General features: G+C 48.0%; 1 protein-coding gene across 1 annotated transcript in view; it reads right to left on the bottom strand.

Moving 5' to 3' along the window:
- The window catches only part of LOC135570110 (heat shock 70 kDa protein 14-like), a 20,838-nt gene continuing 6,772 nt past the window's right edge, over window positions 1-14,066 (bottom strand). The window contains exons 4-9 of the mRNA XM_065016179.1: window positions 12,470-12,625; window positions 12,047-12,149; window positions 2,552-2,764; window positions 2,273-2,434; window positions 1,589-1,656; window positions 1-163 (exon numbers count right to left, since the gene is read on the bottom strand). Of these exons, the coding sequence (XP_064872251.1) occupies window positions 85-163; window positions 1,589-1,656; window positions 2,273-2,434; window positions 2,552-2,764; window positions 12,047-12,149; window positions 12,470-12,625 (781 nt within the window). The 3' untranslated portion in view covers window positions 1-84. The remainder of the gene's footprint in view (window positions 164-1,588; window positions 1,657-2,272; window positions 2,435-2,551; window positions 2,765-12,046; window positions 12,150-12,469; window positions 12,626-14,066) is intronic.

Below are 14,066 nucleotides of genomic sequence, written 5' to 3'. Positions count from 1 at the left end.
TTTAAACCAAAATGTCTTTATTTAAACCTTAAAAGGAACTTCAACAACAAGTGTAGTGACATTAACTTGGAGCTCGTGGTGAAATCAGGAGGCTGCTGATATACTGATGGCTTCAGTCTTCCCACTGTTCTGCTCCACACAGCTCACATGGAGAGACCCGTCCCTGAAACACACACACCACACAGCTCACATGGAGAGACCCGTCCCTGAAACACACACACCACACACAGCTCACATGGAGAGACCCGTCCCTGAAACACACACACCACACAGCTGACATGGAGAGACCCGTCCCTGAAACACACACACCACACAGCTCACATGGAGAGACCCGTCCCTGAAACACACACACCACACAGCTCACATGGAGAGACCCGTCCCTGAAACACACACACCACACAGCTCACATGGAGAGACCCGTCCCTGAAACACACACCACACACTCACATGGAGAGACCCGTCCCTGAAACACACACACACACACACACAGCTCACATGGAGAGACCCGTCCCTGAAACACACACACCACACAGCTCACATGGAGAGACCCGTCCCTGAAACACACACACCACACAGCTCACATGGAGAGACCCGTCCCTGAAACACACACACCACACACCACACAGCTCACATGGAGAGACCCGTCCCTGAAACACACACACCACACAGCTCACATGGAGAGACCCGTCCCTGAAACACACACACCACACAGCTCACATGGAGAGACCCGTCCCTGAAACACACACACCACACAGCTCACATGGAGAGACCCGTCCCTGAAACACACACACCACACAGCTCACATGGAGAGACCCGTCCCTGAAACACACACACCACACACACACACCACACAGCTCACATGGAGAGACCCGTCCCTGAAACACACAGGTTACACACACACACACACACACCACACAGCTCACATGGAGAGACCAGTCCCTGAAACACACACACCACACAGCTCACATGGAGAGACCCGTCCCTGAAACACACACACCACACAGCTCACATGGAGAGACCCGTCCCTGAAACACACAGGTTACACACACACACACACACACACCACACAGCTCACATGGAGAGACCAGTCCCTGAAACACACACACCACACAGCTCACATGGAGAGACCCGTCCCTGAAACACACACAGGTTACACACACAACGGTCCAGTCCACAGCTGAAACACACACACACACACACACAACGGTCCAAATACAAGGTCCAGTCCACAGCTGAGAAACACACACACACACAACGGTCCAGTCCACAGCTAAAACACACAACGGTCCAAATACAAGGTCCAGTCCACAGCTGAGAAACACACACACACACACAACGGTCCAAATACAAGGTCCAGTCCACAGCTAAAACACACACACACACAACAACGGTCCAGTCCACAGCTAAAACACACACACACACAACGGTCCAAATACAAGGTCCAGCCCACAGCTAAAACACACACACACACAACGGTCCAGTCCACAGCTAAAACACACACACAACGGTCCAAATACAAGGTCCAGTCCACAGCTGAAACACACAACGGTCCAAATACAAGGTCCAGTCCACAGCTGCTGGGTGTTACCTCTTCATGGTCACCACGGCATCAATGTCATGGTTGTCCTCTTTGGTCTCCAGGTCTCTCAGAACAATCTGCAGATAAGAGAGATCTGTTGGTTCTCTGGTGGAGTGTGTGTGTGTGTGTTTACGTACCTTGGCCAGTCTCTCTGGTGGAGGTTGTGTGTGTGTGTTTACGTACCTTGGCCAGTCTCTCTGGTGGAGGTTGTGTGTGTGTGTTTACGTACCTTGGCCAGTCTCTGGTGGAGTGTGTGTGTGTGTGTGTTTACGTACCTTGGCCAGTCTCTCTGGTGGAGGGGTTGTGTGTGTGTGTGTGTGTGTTTACGTACCTTGGCCAGTCTCTCTGGTGGAGGGGTTGTGTGTGTGTGTGTTTACGTACCTTGGCCAGTCTCTCTGGTGGAGGGGTTGTGTGTGTGTGTGTTTACGTACCTTGGCCAGTCTCTCTGGTGGAGGGGTTGTGTGTGTGTGTGTGTGTGTGTGTGTGTTTACGTACCTTGGCCAGTCTCTCTGGTGGAGGGGTTGTGTGTGTGTGTGTTTACGTACCTTGGCCAGTCTCTCTGGTGGAGGGGTTGTGTGTGTGTGTGTGTGTGTGTGTGTGTGTGTGTTTACGTACCTTGGCCAGTCTCGGTGGTTCTCTGGTGGAGGGGTTGTGTGTGTGTGTGTGTGTGTGTGTGTGTGTGTGTTTAAGTACCTTGGCCAGTCTCTCTGGCTGCTCTGTGGTTTTCTGGTAAAGCTCCAGACAGAGGGATTCCAGGCGGCCAGGACCAGACAGGATGTGATGTCGCCGAGCAGGAAGGGGCGTGCCCGAGGGGAGGAGCACAGAGAACACCTCCGCCCCTGTTTCATCCACCTCCTGTCAATCACACAGATTAGCCAATCAGAAGCTACTCTATTAGTCACTGATCTGTGTGTGTGTGTGTGTGTGTGTGTGTGTGTGTGTGGTGTGGTGTGTGTGTGTGTGTGTGTGTACCTTGAGCAGAATGTCTGAGACACAGGCTTCCACGGTAACAGACTCTGGGGAGGAGCCAATCTCCCGCCCGACTAGAAGGCCCGCTTCCATCGCTGCGCCGACCGCTATGACCTCATCAGGAGGGGCGGAGCTTAGCAGCTCCACGTCAGCGAACAGATCTTTGATCATCTGCTGCAGCCGAGGAATCCTCGCAGAACCCCCGCAGAGAACCACCTGGAACACACAGTGTTAAACCCCCGCAGAGAACCACCTGGAACACAGTGTTAAACCCCCCGAGAGAACCACCTGGAACACAGTGTGTTAAACCCCCGCAGAGAACCACCTGGAACACACAGTGTTAAACCCCCGCAGAGAACCACCTGGAACACAGTGTGTTAAACCCCCCAGAGAACCACCTGGAACACAGTGTTAAACCCCCGCAGAGAACCACCTGGAACACACAGTGTTAAACCCCGCAGAGAACCACCTGGAACACAGTGTTAAACCCCTGCAGAGAACCACCTGGAACACAGTGTTAAACCCCCCGCAGAGAACCACCTGGAACACAGTGTGTTAAACCCCCGCAGAGAACCACCTGGAACACAGTGTTAAACCCCACAGAGAACCACCTGGAACACAGTGTTTAAACCCCCTGCAGAGAACCACCTGGAACACAGTGTTAAACCCCCGCAGAGAACCACCTGGAACACAGTGTTAAACCCCCCGCAGAGAACCACCTGGAACACAGTGTGTTAAACCCCCCGCAGAGAACCACCTGGAACACAGTGTTAAACCCCCACAGAGAACCACCTGGAACACAGTGTGTTAAACCCCCTGCAGAGAACCACCTGGAACACAGTGTTAAACCCCCGCAGAGAACCACCTGGAACACACAGTGTTAAACCCCTGCAGAGAACCACCTGGAACACACAGTGTTAAACCCCCGCAGAGAACCACCTGGAACACACAGTGTTAAACCCCCGCAGAGAACCACCTGGAACACACAGTGTTAAACCCCCGTCCACCTGGAACACACAGTGTTAAACCCCCCATAGAGAACCACCTGGAACACACAATGTTAAACCCCCCGCAGAGAACCATCTGGAACACAGTTAAAATGGAGAGGGGGGAGTTCTATGCAGGGTGGGCCTGGGAGGGCATATGAGAATATGGTCATCCCTACTCCATGCCCTAGTCTATCTATCTGTAATGATGTCTGAGTGTTGGAGTGTCCCTGGCTATCTGTAATGATGTCTGAGTGATGGAGTGTGTCCCAGTCTATCTATCTGTAATGATGTCTGAGTGTTGGAGCGTGTCCCTGGCTAGCCATCAATAAAAAAAATAAACATGCAGTCTCCTTAATATAAGGAATTTGAAATAATTTACACTTGATACTTAAGTATATTTAAAACCAAATACTTTTACTCTGGTATTTTACTTGTCATTTTCTATTAAAAAAGGTATCTTTACTTTTACTCAACTATGACAATTGGGTACTTTTTTCTACCACTGAAATCAGTGGACTTATTTCCTTATATGAACTGTAACTCAGTCAAATTGTTGCATTATGTATATATAGTAATGTTCACTGTCCTGCGTATTAGACAGTGTCTGAAAAGACAGGTAAAGATCATTAAAAAGGGGCGGTGCTTGAATGTGTAAATAAGCCAATAGGCAGAGGGGCAGCCTACATTCTCAAATTCTCTGTATGGTAATAATTAGAAAATAAAAATATTAATATTATTGGTTTCTTGCATCACACAACACAGTGCAAGTCCCAGACCCGCGGTGTCCCAGACCAAGTTAAAAAAGTAATCATGTCAAGCCCTTCATGTTGTTAAAAACCTTAAGTCTCATGCAATGTAGGCCTTCATTGACCACAACATATAGGCTACTGGAGGCCTTCATTGACCACAACATATAGGCTACTGGAGGCCTTCATTGACCACAACATATAGGCTACTGGAGGCCTTCATTGAACACAACATATAGGCTACTGGAGGCCTTCATTGACCACAACATATAGGCTACTGGAGGCCTTCATTGACCACAACATATAGGCTACTGGAGGCCTTCATTGAACACAACATATAGGCTACTGGAGGCCATCATTGACCACAACATATAGGCTACTGGAGGCCATCATTGACCACAACATATAGGCTACTGGAGGCCTTCATTGACCACAACATATAGGCTACTGTAGGCCTTCATTGAACACGACATATAGGCTACTGTAGGCCTTCATTGACCACAACATATAGGCTACTGGAGGCCTTCATTGAACACAACATATAGGCTACTGGAGGCCATCATTGACCACAACATATAGGCTACTGGAGGCCATCATTGACCACAACATATAGGCTACTGGAGGCCTTCATTGACCACAACATATAGGCTACTGTAGGCCTTCATTGAACACGACATATAGGCTACTGTAGGCCTTCATTGACCACAACATATAGGCTACTGGAGGCCTTCATTGACAACAACATATAGGCTACTGGAGGCCTTCATTGACCACAACATATAGGCTACTGGAGGCCTTCATTGACCACAACATATAGGCTACTGGAGGCCTTCATTGACCACAACATATAGGCTACTGGAGGCCTTCATTGACCACAACATATAGGCTACTGGAGGCCTTCATTGAACACGACATATAGGCTACTGGAGGCCTTCATTGAACACAACATATAGGCTACTGGAGGCCATCATTGAACACGACATATAGGCTACCGGAGGCCATCATTGAACACGACATATAGGCTACCGGAGGCCATCATTGAACACGACATATAGGCTACCGGAGGCCATCATTGAACACGACATATAGGCTACCGGAGGCCATCATTGACCACGACATATAGGCTACTGGAGGCCATCATTGAACACGACATATAGGCTACTGGAGGCCTTCATTGAACACGACATATAGGCTACTGGAGGCCATCATTGAACACGACATAGGCTACTGGAGGCTTTCATTGAACACCACATATAGGCTACTGGAGGCCATCATTGAACACCACATATAGGCTACTGGAGGCCTTCATTGAACACGACATATAGGCTACTGGAGGCCATCATTGAACACGACATATAGGCTACTGGAGGCCTTCATTGAACACGACATATAGGCTACTGGAGGCCATCATTGAACACGACATAGGCTACTGGAGGCCTTCATTGAACACCACATATAGGCTACTGGAGGCCATCATTGAACACCACATATAGGCTACTGGAGGCCTTCATTGAACACGACATATAGGCTACTGGAGGCCATCATTGAACACGACATATAGGCAGGCTACTGGAGGCCATCATTGAACACGACATATAGGCAGGCTACTGGAGGCCTTCATTGAACACGAATAAATAGGCCCTCGAGGTGAAAATAATTACAATTTAGCATTAATAGTGGAGTGATAGATGTGGAAGTAGAGATACCCCCTTGCTCTTAGCATTAATAGTGGAGTGATAGAGATAGTAGAGATACCCCCTTGCTCTTAGCATTAATAGTGGAGTGATAGAGATAGAGATACCCCCTTGCTCTTAGCATTAATAGTGGAGTGATAGAGATAGTAGAGATACCCCCTTGCTCTTTTGCACCCCAGTAAGTAATAATATGGGGATGAGGTAGTCGGCTGGGCTATTTACAGATTCACTGTACACAGCCATCGGTAAGCTGCTAAGACAGCTGAAGCTTCAAGTTTGATGGGGAGAGATTCCAGCTTCAGTGATTTTTGCGATTCGATCCAGTCATTGGCAGCAGAGAACTGGAAGGAAAGGCGGCCAAAGGAGGAATTGGCTTTGGGGGTGACCAGTGAAATATACCTGCTGGAGCGAGTGCTGCTATGGTGACCAGTAGGCTGAGATAAAGTATTTGCTAGGTAAAGCCCTGCCTTATTTACTTATCGATGACCTGGAGCCAGTGGACAACAACAAATTCAAGGTATTGGAGTGGCCATCACAAAGCCCTGACCTCACACTTATAAAAAATGTGTGGACTGAACTGACAAAGTGTGTGCAAGCAAGGAGACCTGCAAACCTGACTCTGTTACACCAGCTCTGTCTGGAGGAATGGGCCAAAATTCACCCAACTTATTGTGGGAGGCTACCAGAAACGTTTGACTCAAATTAAACAATTTAAAGGCAATGCTACCAACTACTAATTGAGTGAATGTAAACTTCTGACCCACTGGGAATGTGATGGAAAAAATAACTCTACAATTATTTTGACATTTCACATTCTTAAAATAAAGTGATCTTAACTCGCCTAAGATAGGGAATTTTTACTTGGTCAAGACTTGTGAAAAACTGAGTTTAAATGTATTTGGCTAATGTGTATGTAAACTTCTGACTTCAACTGTATGTAAATGTCATGAGTAATGTAAGATATGTAGACATTATTAAAGTGCTATTATTTAGAGTGGCAATGTTTAATGTGGCCAGTGATCCATTTATTAAAGTGGCCAGTGATTGGGCATCAATGTAGGCAGCAGCCTCTCTGAGTTAGTGATTGCTGTTTAACAGTCTGATGGCCTTGAGATTAGAAGCTGTTTTTCAGTCTCTCGGTCCCAGCTTTGATGCACCTGTACTGACCTCGCCTTCTGGATGATAGCGGGGTGAACAGGCAGTGGCTCGGGTGGTTAATGTCCTTGATGATCTTTATGGCCTTCCTGTAACATCGGGTGGTGTAGGTGTCCTGGAGGGCATGTAGTTTGCCCCCGGTGATGAGTTGTGCAGACCTCACAACCCTCTGGAGAGCCTTGCAGTTGAGGGTGGTGCAGTTGCTGTACCAGGCTGTGATACAACCCGACATGATGCTCTCAATTGTGCATCTGTAAAAGTTTGTCAGGGTTTTGGGTGACAAGCCACATTTCTTAAGCCTCCTGAGGCCTTCACCAGACGGTCTGTGTGGGTGGACCATTTCAGTTTGTTTATTTTATTAATTACACCTTTATTTAAATAGGCCATAGTGGCAAAGTAATTACAATTTAGCAATTAAAACACTGGAGTGATAGATGTGCAGAAGATGAATGTGCAAGTAGAGATACTGGGATGCAAGATAAATAAATAAATAAATAAATAAATAAATACAGTATGGGGATGAGGTAGTTGGATGGGCTATTTACAGATGGGCTATGTACAGGTGCAGTGATCTGTGAGCTGCTCTGACAGCTGGTGATTAAAGGTAGTGAGGGAGAAAGGAGTCTCCTGCTTTGCTTTATCTTGGCCAGGTCGCACTTGTAAATGAGTACTTGTACTCTGGAGAGCCTTGCGGTTGAGGGTGGTGCATAGACAGGGATCTAACTCCCCTAGCTCCACAATGAGAGCCAGCCTGCCAGCTTAGTGGAGTCTGCCACTAGCACAGTCAGTGTAGTCAGCTCAGCAATCCCCATTGAGACAGTGTCTGTGCCTCGACCTAGGTTGGGCAAAACTAAACATGGCGGTGTTCGCCTCAGCAATCTCACTGGAATAAACACCTAATTTCCTGCCATTATTGAAAGAGATCGTGATACCTCACATCTCAAAATGGGGCTATTTAATGTTAGATCCCTCACTTTCAAGGCAGTTATAGTCAATGAACTAATCACTGATCATAATCTTGATGTGATTGGCCTGCCTGAAACATGGCTTAAGCCTGATGAATTTACGGTGTTAAATGAGGCCTCACCTCCTGGATACACTAGTGACCATATCCCCCGTGCATCCCGCAAAGGTGGAGGTGTTGCTAACATTTACGATAGCAAATTTCAATTTACAAAAAAAATATGTTTTCGTCTTTTGAGCTTCTAGTCATGAAATCTATGCAGCCTACTCAATCACTTTTTATAGCTACTGTTTACAGGCCTCCTGGGCCATATACAGCGTTCCTCACTGAGTTCCCTGAATTCCTAGCGGACCTTGTAGTCATAGCAGATAATATTCTAATCTTTGATGACTTTAATATTCACATGGAAAAGTCCACAGACCCACTCCAAAAGGCTTTCGGAACCATCATCGACTCAGTGGGCTTTGTCCAACATGTCTCTGGACCCACTCACTGTCACAGTCATACGCTGGACCTAGTTTTGTCCCGTGGAATAAATGTTGTGGATCTTACTGTTTTTCCTCATAATCCTGGACTATCCGACCACAATTTTATTACGTTTGCAATCGCAACAAATAATCTGCTCAGACCCCAACCAAGGAGCATCAAAAGTCGTGCTATAAATTCTCAGACAACACAGACTCCCTCTGCCTACCCAAGGACGTCAGAGGACAAAAATCAGTTAACCACCTAACTGAGGAACTCAATTTAACCTTGCGCAATACCCTAGATGCAGTTGCACCCCTAAAAACATTTGTCATAAGAAACTAGCTCCCTGGTATACAGAAAATACCCGAGCTCTGAAGCAAGCTTCCAGAAAATTGGAACGGAAATGGCGCCACACCAAACTGGAAGTCTTCCGACTAGCTTGGAAAGACGGTACCGTGCCGTATCGAAGAGCCCTCACTGCTGCTACACCAAACTGGAATTCTTCTGACTAGCTTGGAAAGACAGTACCGTGCAGTATCGAAGAGCCCTCACTGCTGCTACACCAAACTGGAAGTCTTCAGACTAGCTTGGAAAGACAGTACCGCGCAGTACCGAAGAGCCCTCACTGCTGCTACACCAAACTGGAAGTCTTCCGACTAGCTTGGAAAGACAGTACCGTGCAGTATCGAAGAGCCCTCACTGATGCTACACCAAACTGGCAGTCTTCTGACTAGCTTGGAAAGACAGTACCGTGCAGTATCGAAGAGCCCTCACTGATGCTACACCAAACTGGCAGTCTTCTGACTAGCTTGGAAAGACAGTACCGTGCAGTACCGAAGAGCCCTCACTGCTGCTCGATCATCCTATTTTTCTAACTTAATTGAGGAGAATAAGAACATGCACCAAGTCGCTCTGGATAAGAGCGTCTGCTAAATGACTTAAATGTAATGTAAATGTAAGAACATTCCGAAATGTATTTTTGATATTGTCGCAAAGCTAACTAAAAAGCAGCATTCCCCAAGTGAGGATGGCTTTCACTTCAGCAGTGATAAATTCATCAACTTCTTTAAGGAAAAGATCATGATCATTAGAGAGCAAATTATGGACACCTCTTTAAATCTGCGTATTCCTCCAAAGCTCAGTTGTTGTTTTGATGAAAATAATCATGGCCTCTAAACAGTCAAGCTGCATACTGGACCCTATTCCAACTAAACTACTGAAAGAGCTGCTTCCTGTGCATGGCCCTCCTATGTTGAACATCAAGCTACATACTGGACCCTATTCCAACTACTGAAAGAGCTGCTTCCTGTGCTTGGCCCTCCTATGTTGAACATCAAGCTGCATACTGGACCCTATTCCAACTAAACTACTGACAGAGCTGCTTCCTGTGCTTGGCCCTCCTATGTTGAACATAATAAACGGCTCTCTATCCACCGGATGTGTACCAAACTCACTAAAAGTGGCAGTAATAAAGCCTCTTGAAAAAGCCAAACCTCAAGTCAGACTGAGACTCTGCATTTGTCCTTGTGCTCCTAGACCTTAGTGCTGCTTTTGATACCATCGATCACCGCATTCTTGGAGAGATTGGAAACCCAAATTGGTTTACACGGACAAGTTCTGGCCTGGTTTAAATCTTATCTGTCGGACATATATCCGTTTGTCTGTGGGTGGTTTGTCCTCTGACAAATCAACCGTAAATTTCGGTGTTCCTCAAGGCTTTGTTTTAGGACCACTATTGTTTTCATTATATATTTTACCTCTTGGTGATGTCATTCGAAACCTAATGTTAACTTTCACTGCTATGCGGATGACATATAACTGTACATTTCGATGAAACATGGTGAAGCCCCAAAATTGCCCTCCCTGGAAGCCTGTGTTTCAGACATAAGGAAGTGGATGGCTGCAAATGTTCTACTTTTAAACTCGGACAAAACAGAGATGCTTGTTCTCGGTCCCAAGAACCAAAGAGATCTTCTGTTGGATCTGACAATTAATCTTGATGGTTGTTCAGTCGTCTCAAATAAAACTGAAGGACCTCAGCGTTACTCTGGACCCTGATCTCTCTTTTGACGAACAACATATCAAGACTGTTTCAAGGACAGCTTTTTTCCATCTACGTAACATTGCAAAAATCAGAAACTTTCTGTCCAAAATTGATGCAGAAAAATGAATCCATGCTTTTGTCACTTCTAGGTTAGACTACTGCAATGCTCTACTTTCCGGATACCCGGATAAAGCACTAAATAAACTTCAGTTAGTGCTGAATACGGCTGCTAGAATCCTGACTAGAACCAAAAAATTTGATTATATTACTCCAGTGCTAGCCTCTCTACACTGGCTTCCTGTCAAAGCAAGGGCTGATTTCTAGGTTTTACTGCTAACCTACAAAGCATTACATGGGCTTGCTCCTACCTATCTCTCTGATTTGGTCCTGCCGTACATACCTACACGTACGCTACGGTCACAAGACGCAGGTCTCCTAATTGTCTCTAGAATTGCTAAGCAAACAGTTGGAGGCAGGGCTTTCTCCTTTTGAGCTCCATTTTTATGGAATGGTCTGCCTTCTCTCTTTCCTTCTCTCTCTCTCAGGTGACCTGAGCCATAGGATCATGCCTCAGGACTACCTGGCATGGTGACTCCTTGCTGTCCCCAGTCCACCTGGCCGTGCTGCCTCTCCAGTTGCAACTGTTCTGCCTGCGGCTATGGAACCCTGACCAGTTCACCGGACGTGCAACCTGTCCCAGACCTGCTGTTTTCAACTCTCTAGAGACAGCAGGAGCGGTAGAGATACTATCAATGCTCAGCTATGAAATGCCAAATGACATTTACTCCTGAGGTGCTGACCTGTTGCACCCTCTACAACCACTGTGATTATTATTATTTGATCATGCTGAACATCTTGGCCATGTTCTGTTATAATCTCCACCCGGCACAGCCAGAAGAGGACTGGCCACCCCTCATAGCCTGGTTCCTTTCTAGGTTTCTTCCTCGGTTCCGGCCTTTCCAGGGAGTTTTTCCTAGCCACCGTGCTTCTACACCTGCATTGCTTGCGGTTTGGGATTTAGGCTGGGTTTCTGTACAGCACTTTGTGACATCAGCTGATGTAAGAAGGGCTTTATAAATACATTTCATTGATTGATTTCTGGGTTCCTGTGAGGACCCTGGCAACGCTGTTCTGCACAAGCTGCAGCCTGTGGATGCTTTTTGAGGGGAGCAGTAATCTAGTCGGAAGGTGACCTCTCAGGTTTTAGAGAGAACAGGAGTCAGGCGATGTTCTCAGGTGAAATAATGATGTTGTTTTGTCGGAGAAAGCCAAACTAGCTAGGGATCAAGTCAAACAAGTTGACACGTCACCCCCCCCCCCCCCCCCCCCCCAAAAATACATACTTTTTACTATTTATAAAAAAATCTATAACTATATGTCCAGTATTTACAGAGCGCTGTGACATGGCAACTACCCATGTTAGGTTGGTCAGGGTTACCTTGTTGATGTCACTAGTAGAGAGCCCAGTCGTCTCCAGCAGGCTTCTGATTGGTTGGACACTCTTGTTGAACAGGGAAGAACACAGCAGCTCAAAACGGGCCCTGAGAAAAAAAAAAAACACACAGCGTGACTTTCCTGTGGCGTTGTATGAAGAGGGGGATTGTGAGGGATTGCGCAGCGGTCTAAGGCCCTGCATCGCAGAGGTGTCATTACAGACCCGGGTTCCATTCAGGGCTGTCTCACAACCGGCCGTGATCGGAAGTCCCATAAGGCGGCACATAATTGGCCCAGAGTTATTCGGGTTAGGCAGTCATTGTAAATAAGAATTTGTTCTTAAACCGACTTGGCTAGTTAAATAAATAAATAAAAAATAAACATTGTGGTGGGTAAGAGAGCAGGGGTTTGTGGGTAGTGTAGTCACCTGGAGACGTTGCAGTCGAAGTCCATGCCGTCGTGTAGCGAGTCAACGAAGCAATTAGCAGAACCCAGCGTGGAGAGAGAATGTTTGGCCATGTCTGCTCCGTTCATCAGCTTCAACATGGCCCGTGGGTTACTACTAACATCCTGTTTAAACGACCTACAGACAGACAGACAGACAGCTTCAACATGGCCCGTGGGTTACTACTAACATCTTGTTTAAACGACCTACAGACAGACAGACAGACAGCTTCAACATGGCCCGTGGGTTACTACTAACATCCTGTTCAAACGACCTACAGACAGACAGACAGCTTCAACATGGCCCGTGGGTTACTACTAACATCTTGTTTAAACGACAGACAGACAGACAGACAGACAGACAGACAGACAGACAGACAGACAGACACGTTCTCCCATGTCACCCGTTGGCTTCCAGTTGAAGCTACAAGACTGTGGTGGAGGGGGGAGCCGACAGGCCGGGTGGAGGGGGAGCCGACAGGCCGGGTGGAGGGGAGCCGACAGGCCGGGTGGAGGGGAGCCGACAGGCCGGGTGGAGGGGGAGCCGACAGGCCGGGTGGAGGGGAGCCGACAGGCCGGGTGGAGGGGGAGCCGACAGGCCGGGTGGAGGGGGAGCCGACAGGCCGGGTGGAGGGGCAACAGGCCGGGTGGAGGGGGAGCCGACAGGCCGGGTGGAGGGGAGCCGACAGGCCGGGTGGAGGGGGCAGCCGACAGGCCGGGTGGAGGGGAGGCAACAGGCCGGGTGGAGGGGGAGCCGACAGGCCGGGTGGAGGGGCAACAGGCCGGGTGGAGGGGGAGCCGACAGGCCGGGTGGAGGGGCAACAGGCCGGGTGGAGGGGGGAGCCGACAGGCCGGGTGGAGGGGGGAGCCGACAGGCCGGGTGGAGGGGGGAGCCGACAGGCCGGGTGGAGGGGGGAGCCGACAGGCCGGGTGGCTACATACTGAACTTCACTTGAAAAATGAAGGAGACGCCAATAGAGGCTTCCTTAATTAACTTGATATTTTTGCAGAGAAGATCTTAGTCGCGCAATTTGACATCTAACTAACAGTTGTGTAGTTTTTATCAATGAAAACAAGTCATCTGTCGTTGAATGACAACAAAGACCTTAATGAAGAATCCCTACTGTTGACCAATCACCGACGAAGGACCGTAGACATCGGCCTTTGGCTCACCTCTAGAAAACCCTCACCGAAGTCCAAAACGTCACCAAATGTGGTCATAATATAATAACCCAATGGGGCAGCTGGGAGGCACGGGGACGTCATCCCTACGGACGTCATCCCTACCTTCTATGGAAGTGTTTCAGCTGGGAGGCACGCGGACGTCATCCCTACATTCTATGGAAGTGTTTCAGCTGGGAGGCACGCGGACGTCATCCCTACATTCTATGGAAGCGTTTCAGCTGGGAGGCACGCGGACGTCATCCCTACATTCTATGGAAGCGTTTCAGCTGGGAGGCACGAGGACGTCATCCCTACATTCTATGGAAGTGTTTCAGCTGGGAGGGACCTCATCCCTACATTCTATGGAAGCGTTTCAGCTGGGAGGCACGCGGACCTCATCCCTACATTCTATGGAA

The sequence above is a fragment of the Oncorhynchus nerka genome, unplaced genomic scaffold (genome assembly GCF_034236695.1).
Source record: "Oncorhynchus nerka isolate Pitt River unplaced genomic scaffold, Oner_Uvic_2.0 unplaced_scaffold_1101, whole genome shotgun sequence".
In the NCBI taxonomy this organism is placed as follows: domain Eukaryota; kingdom Metazoa; phylum Chordata; class Actinopteri; order Salmoniformes; family Salmonidae; genus Oncorhynchus; species Oncorhynchus nerka.
This window is presented reverse-complemented; position numbering and strand designations above follow the sequence as displayed.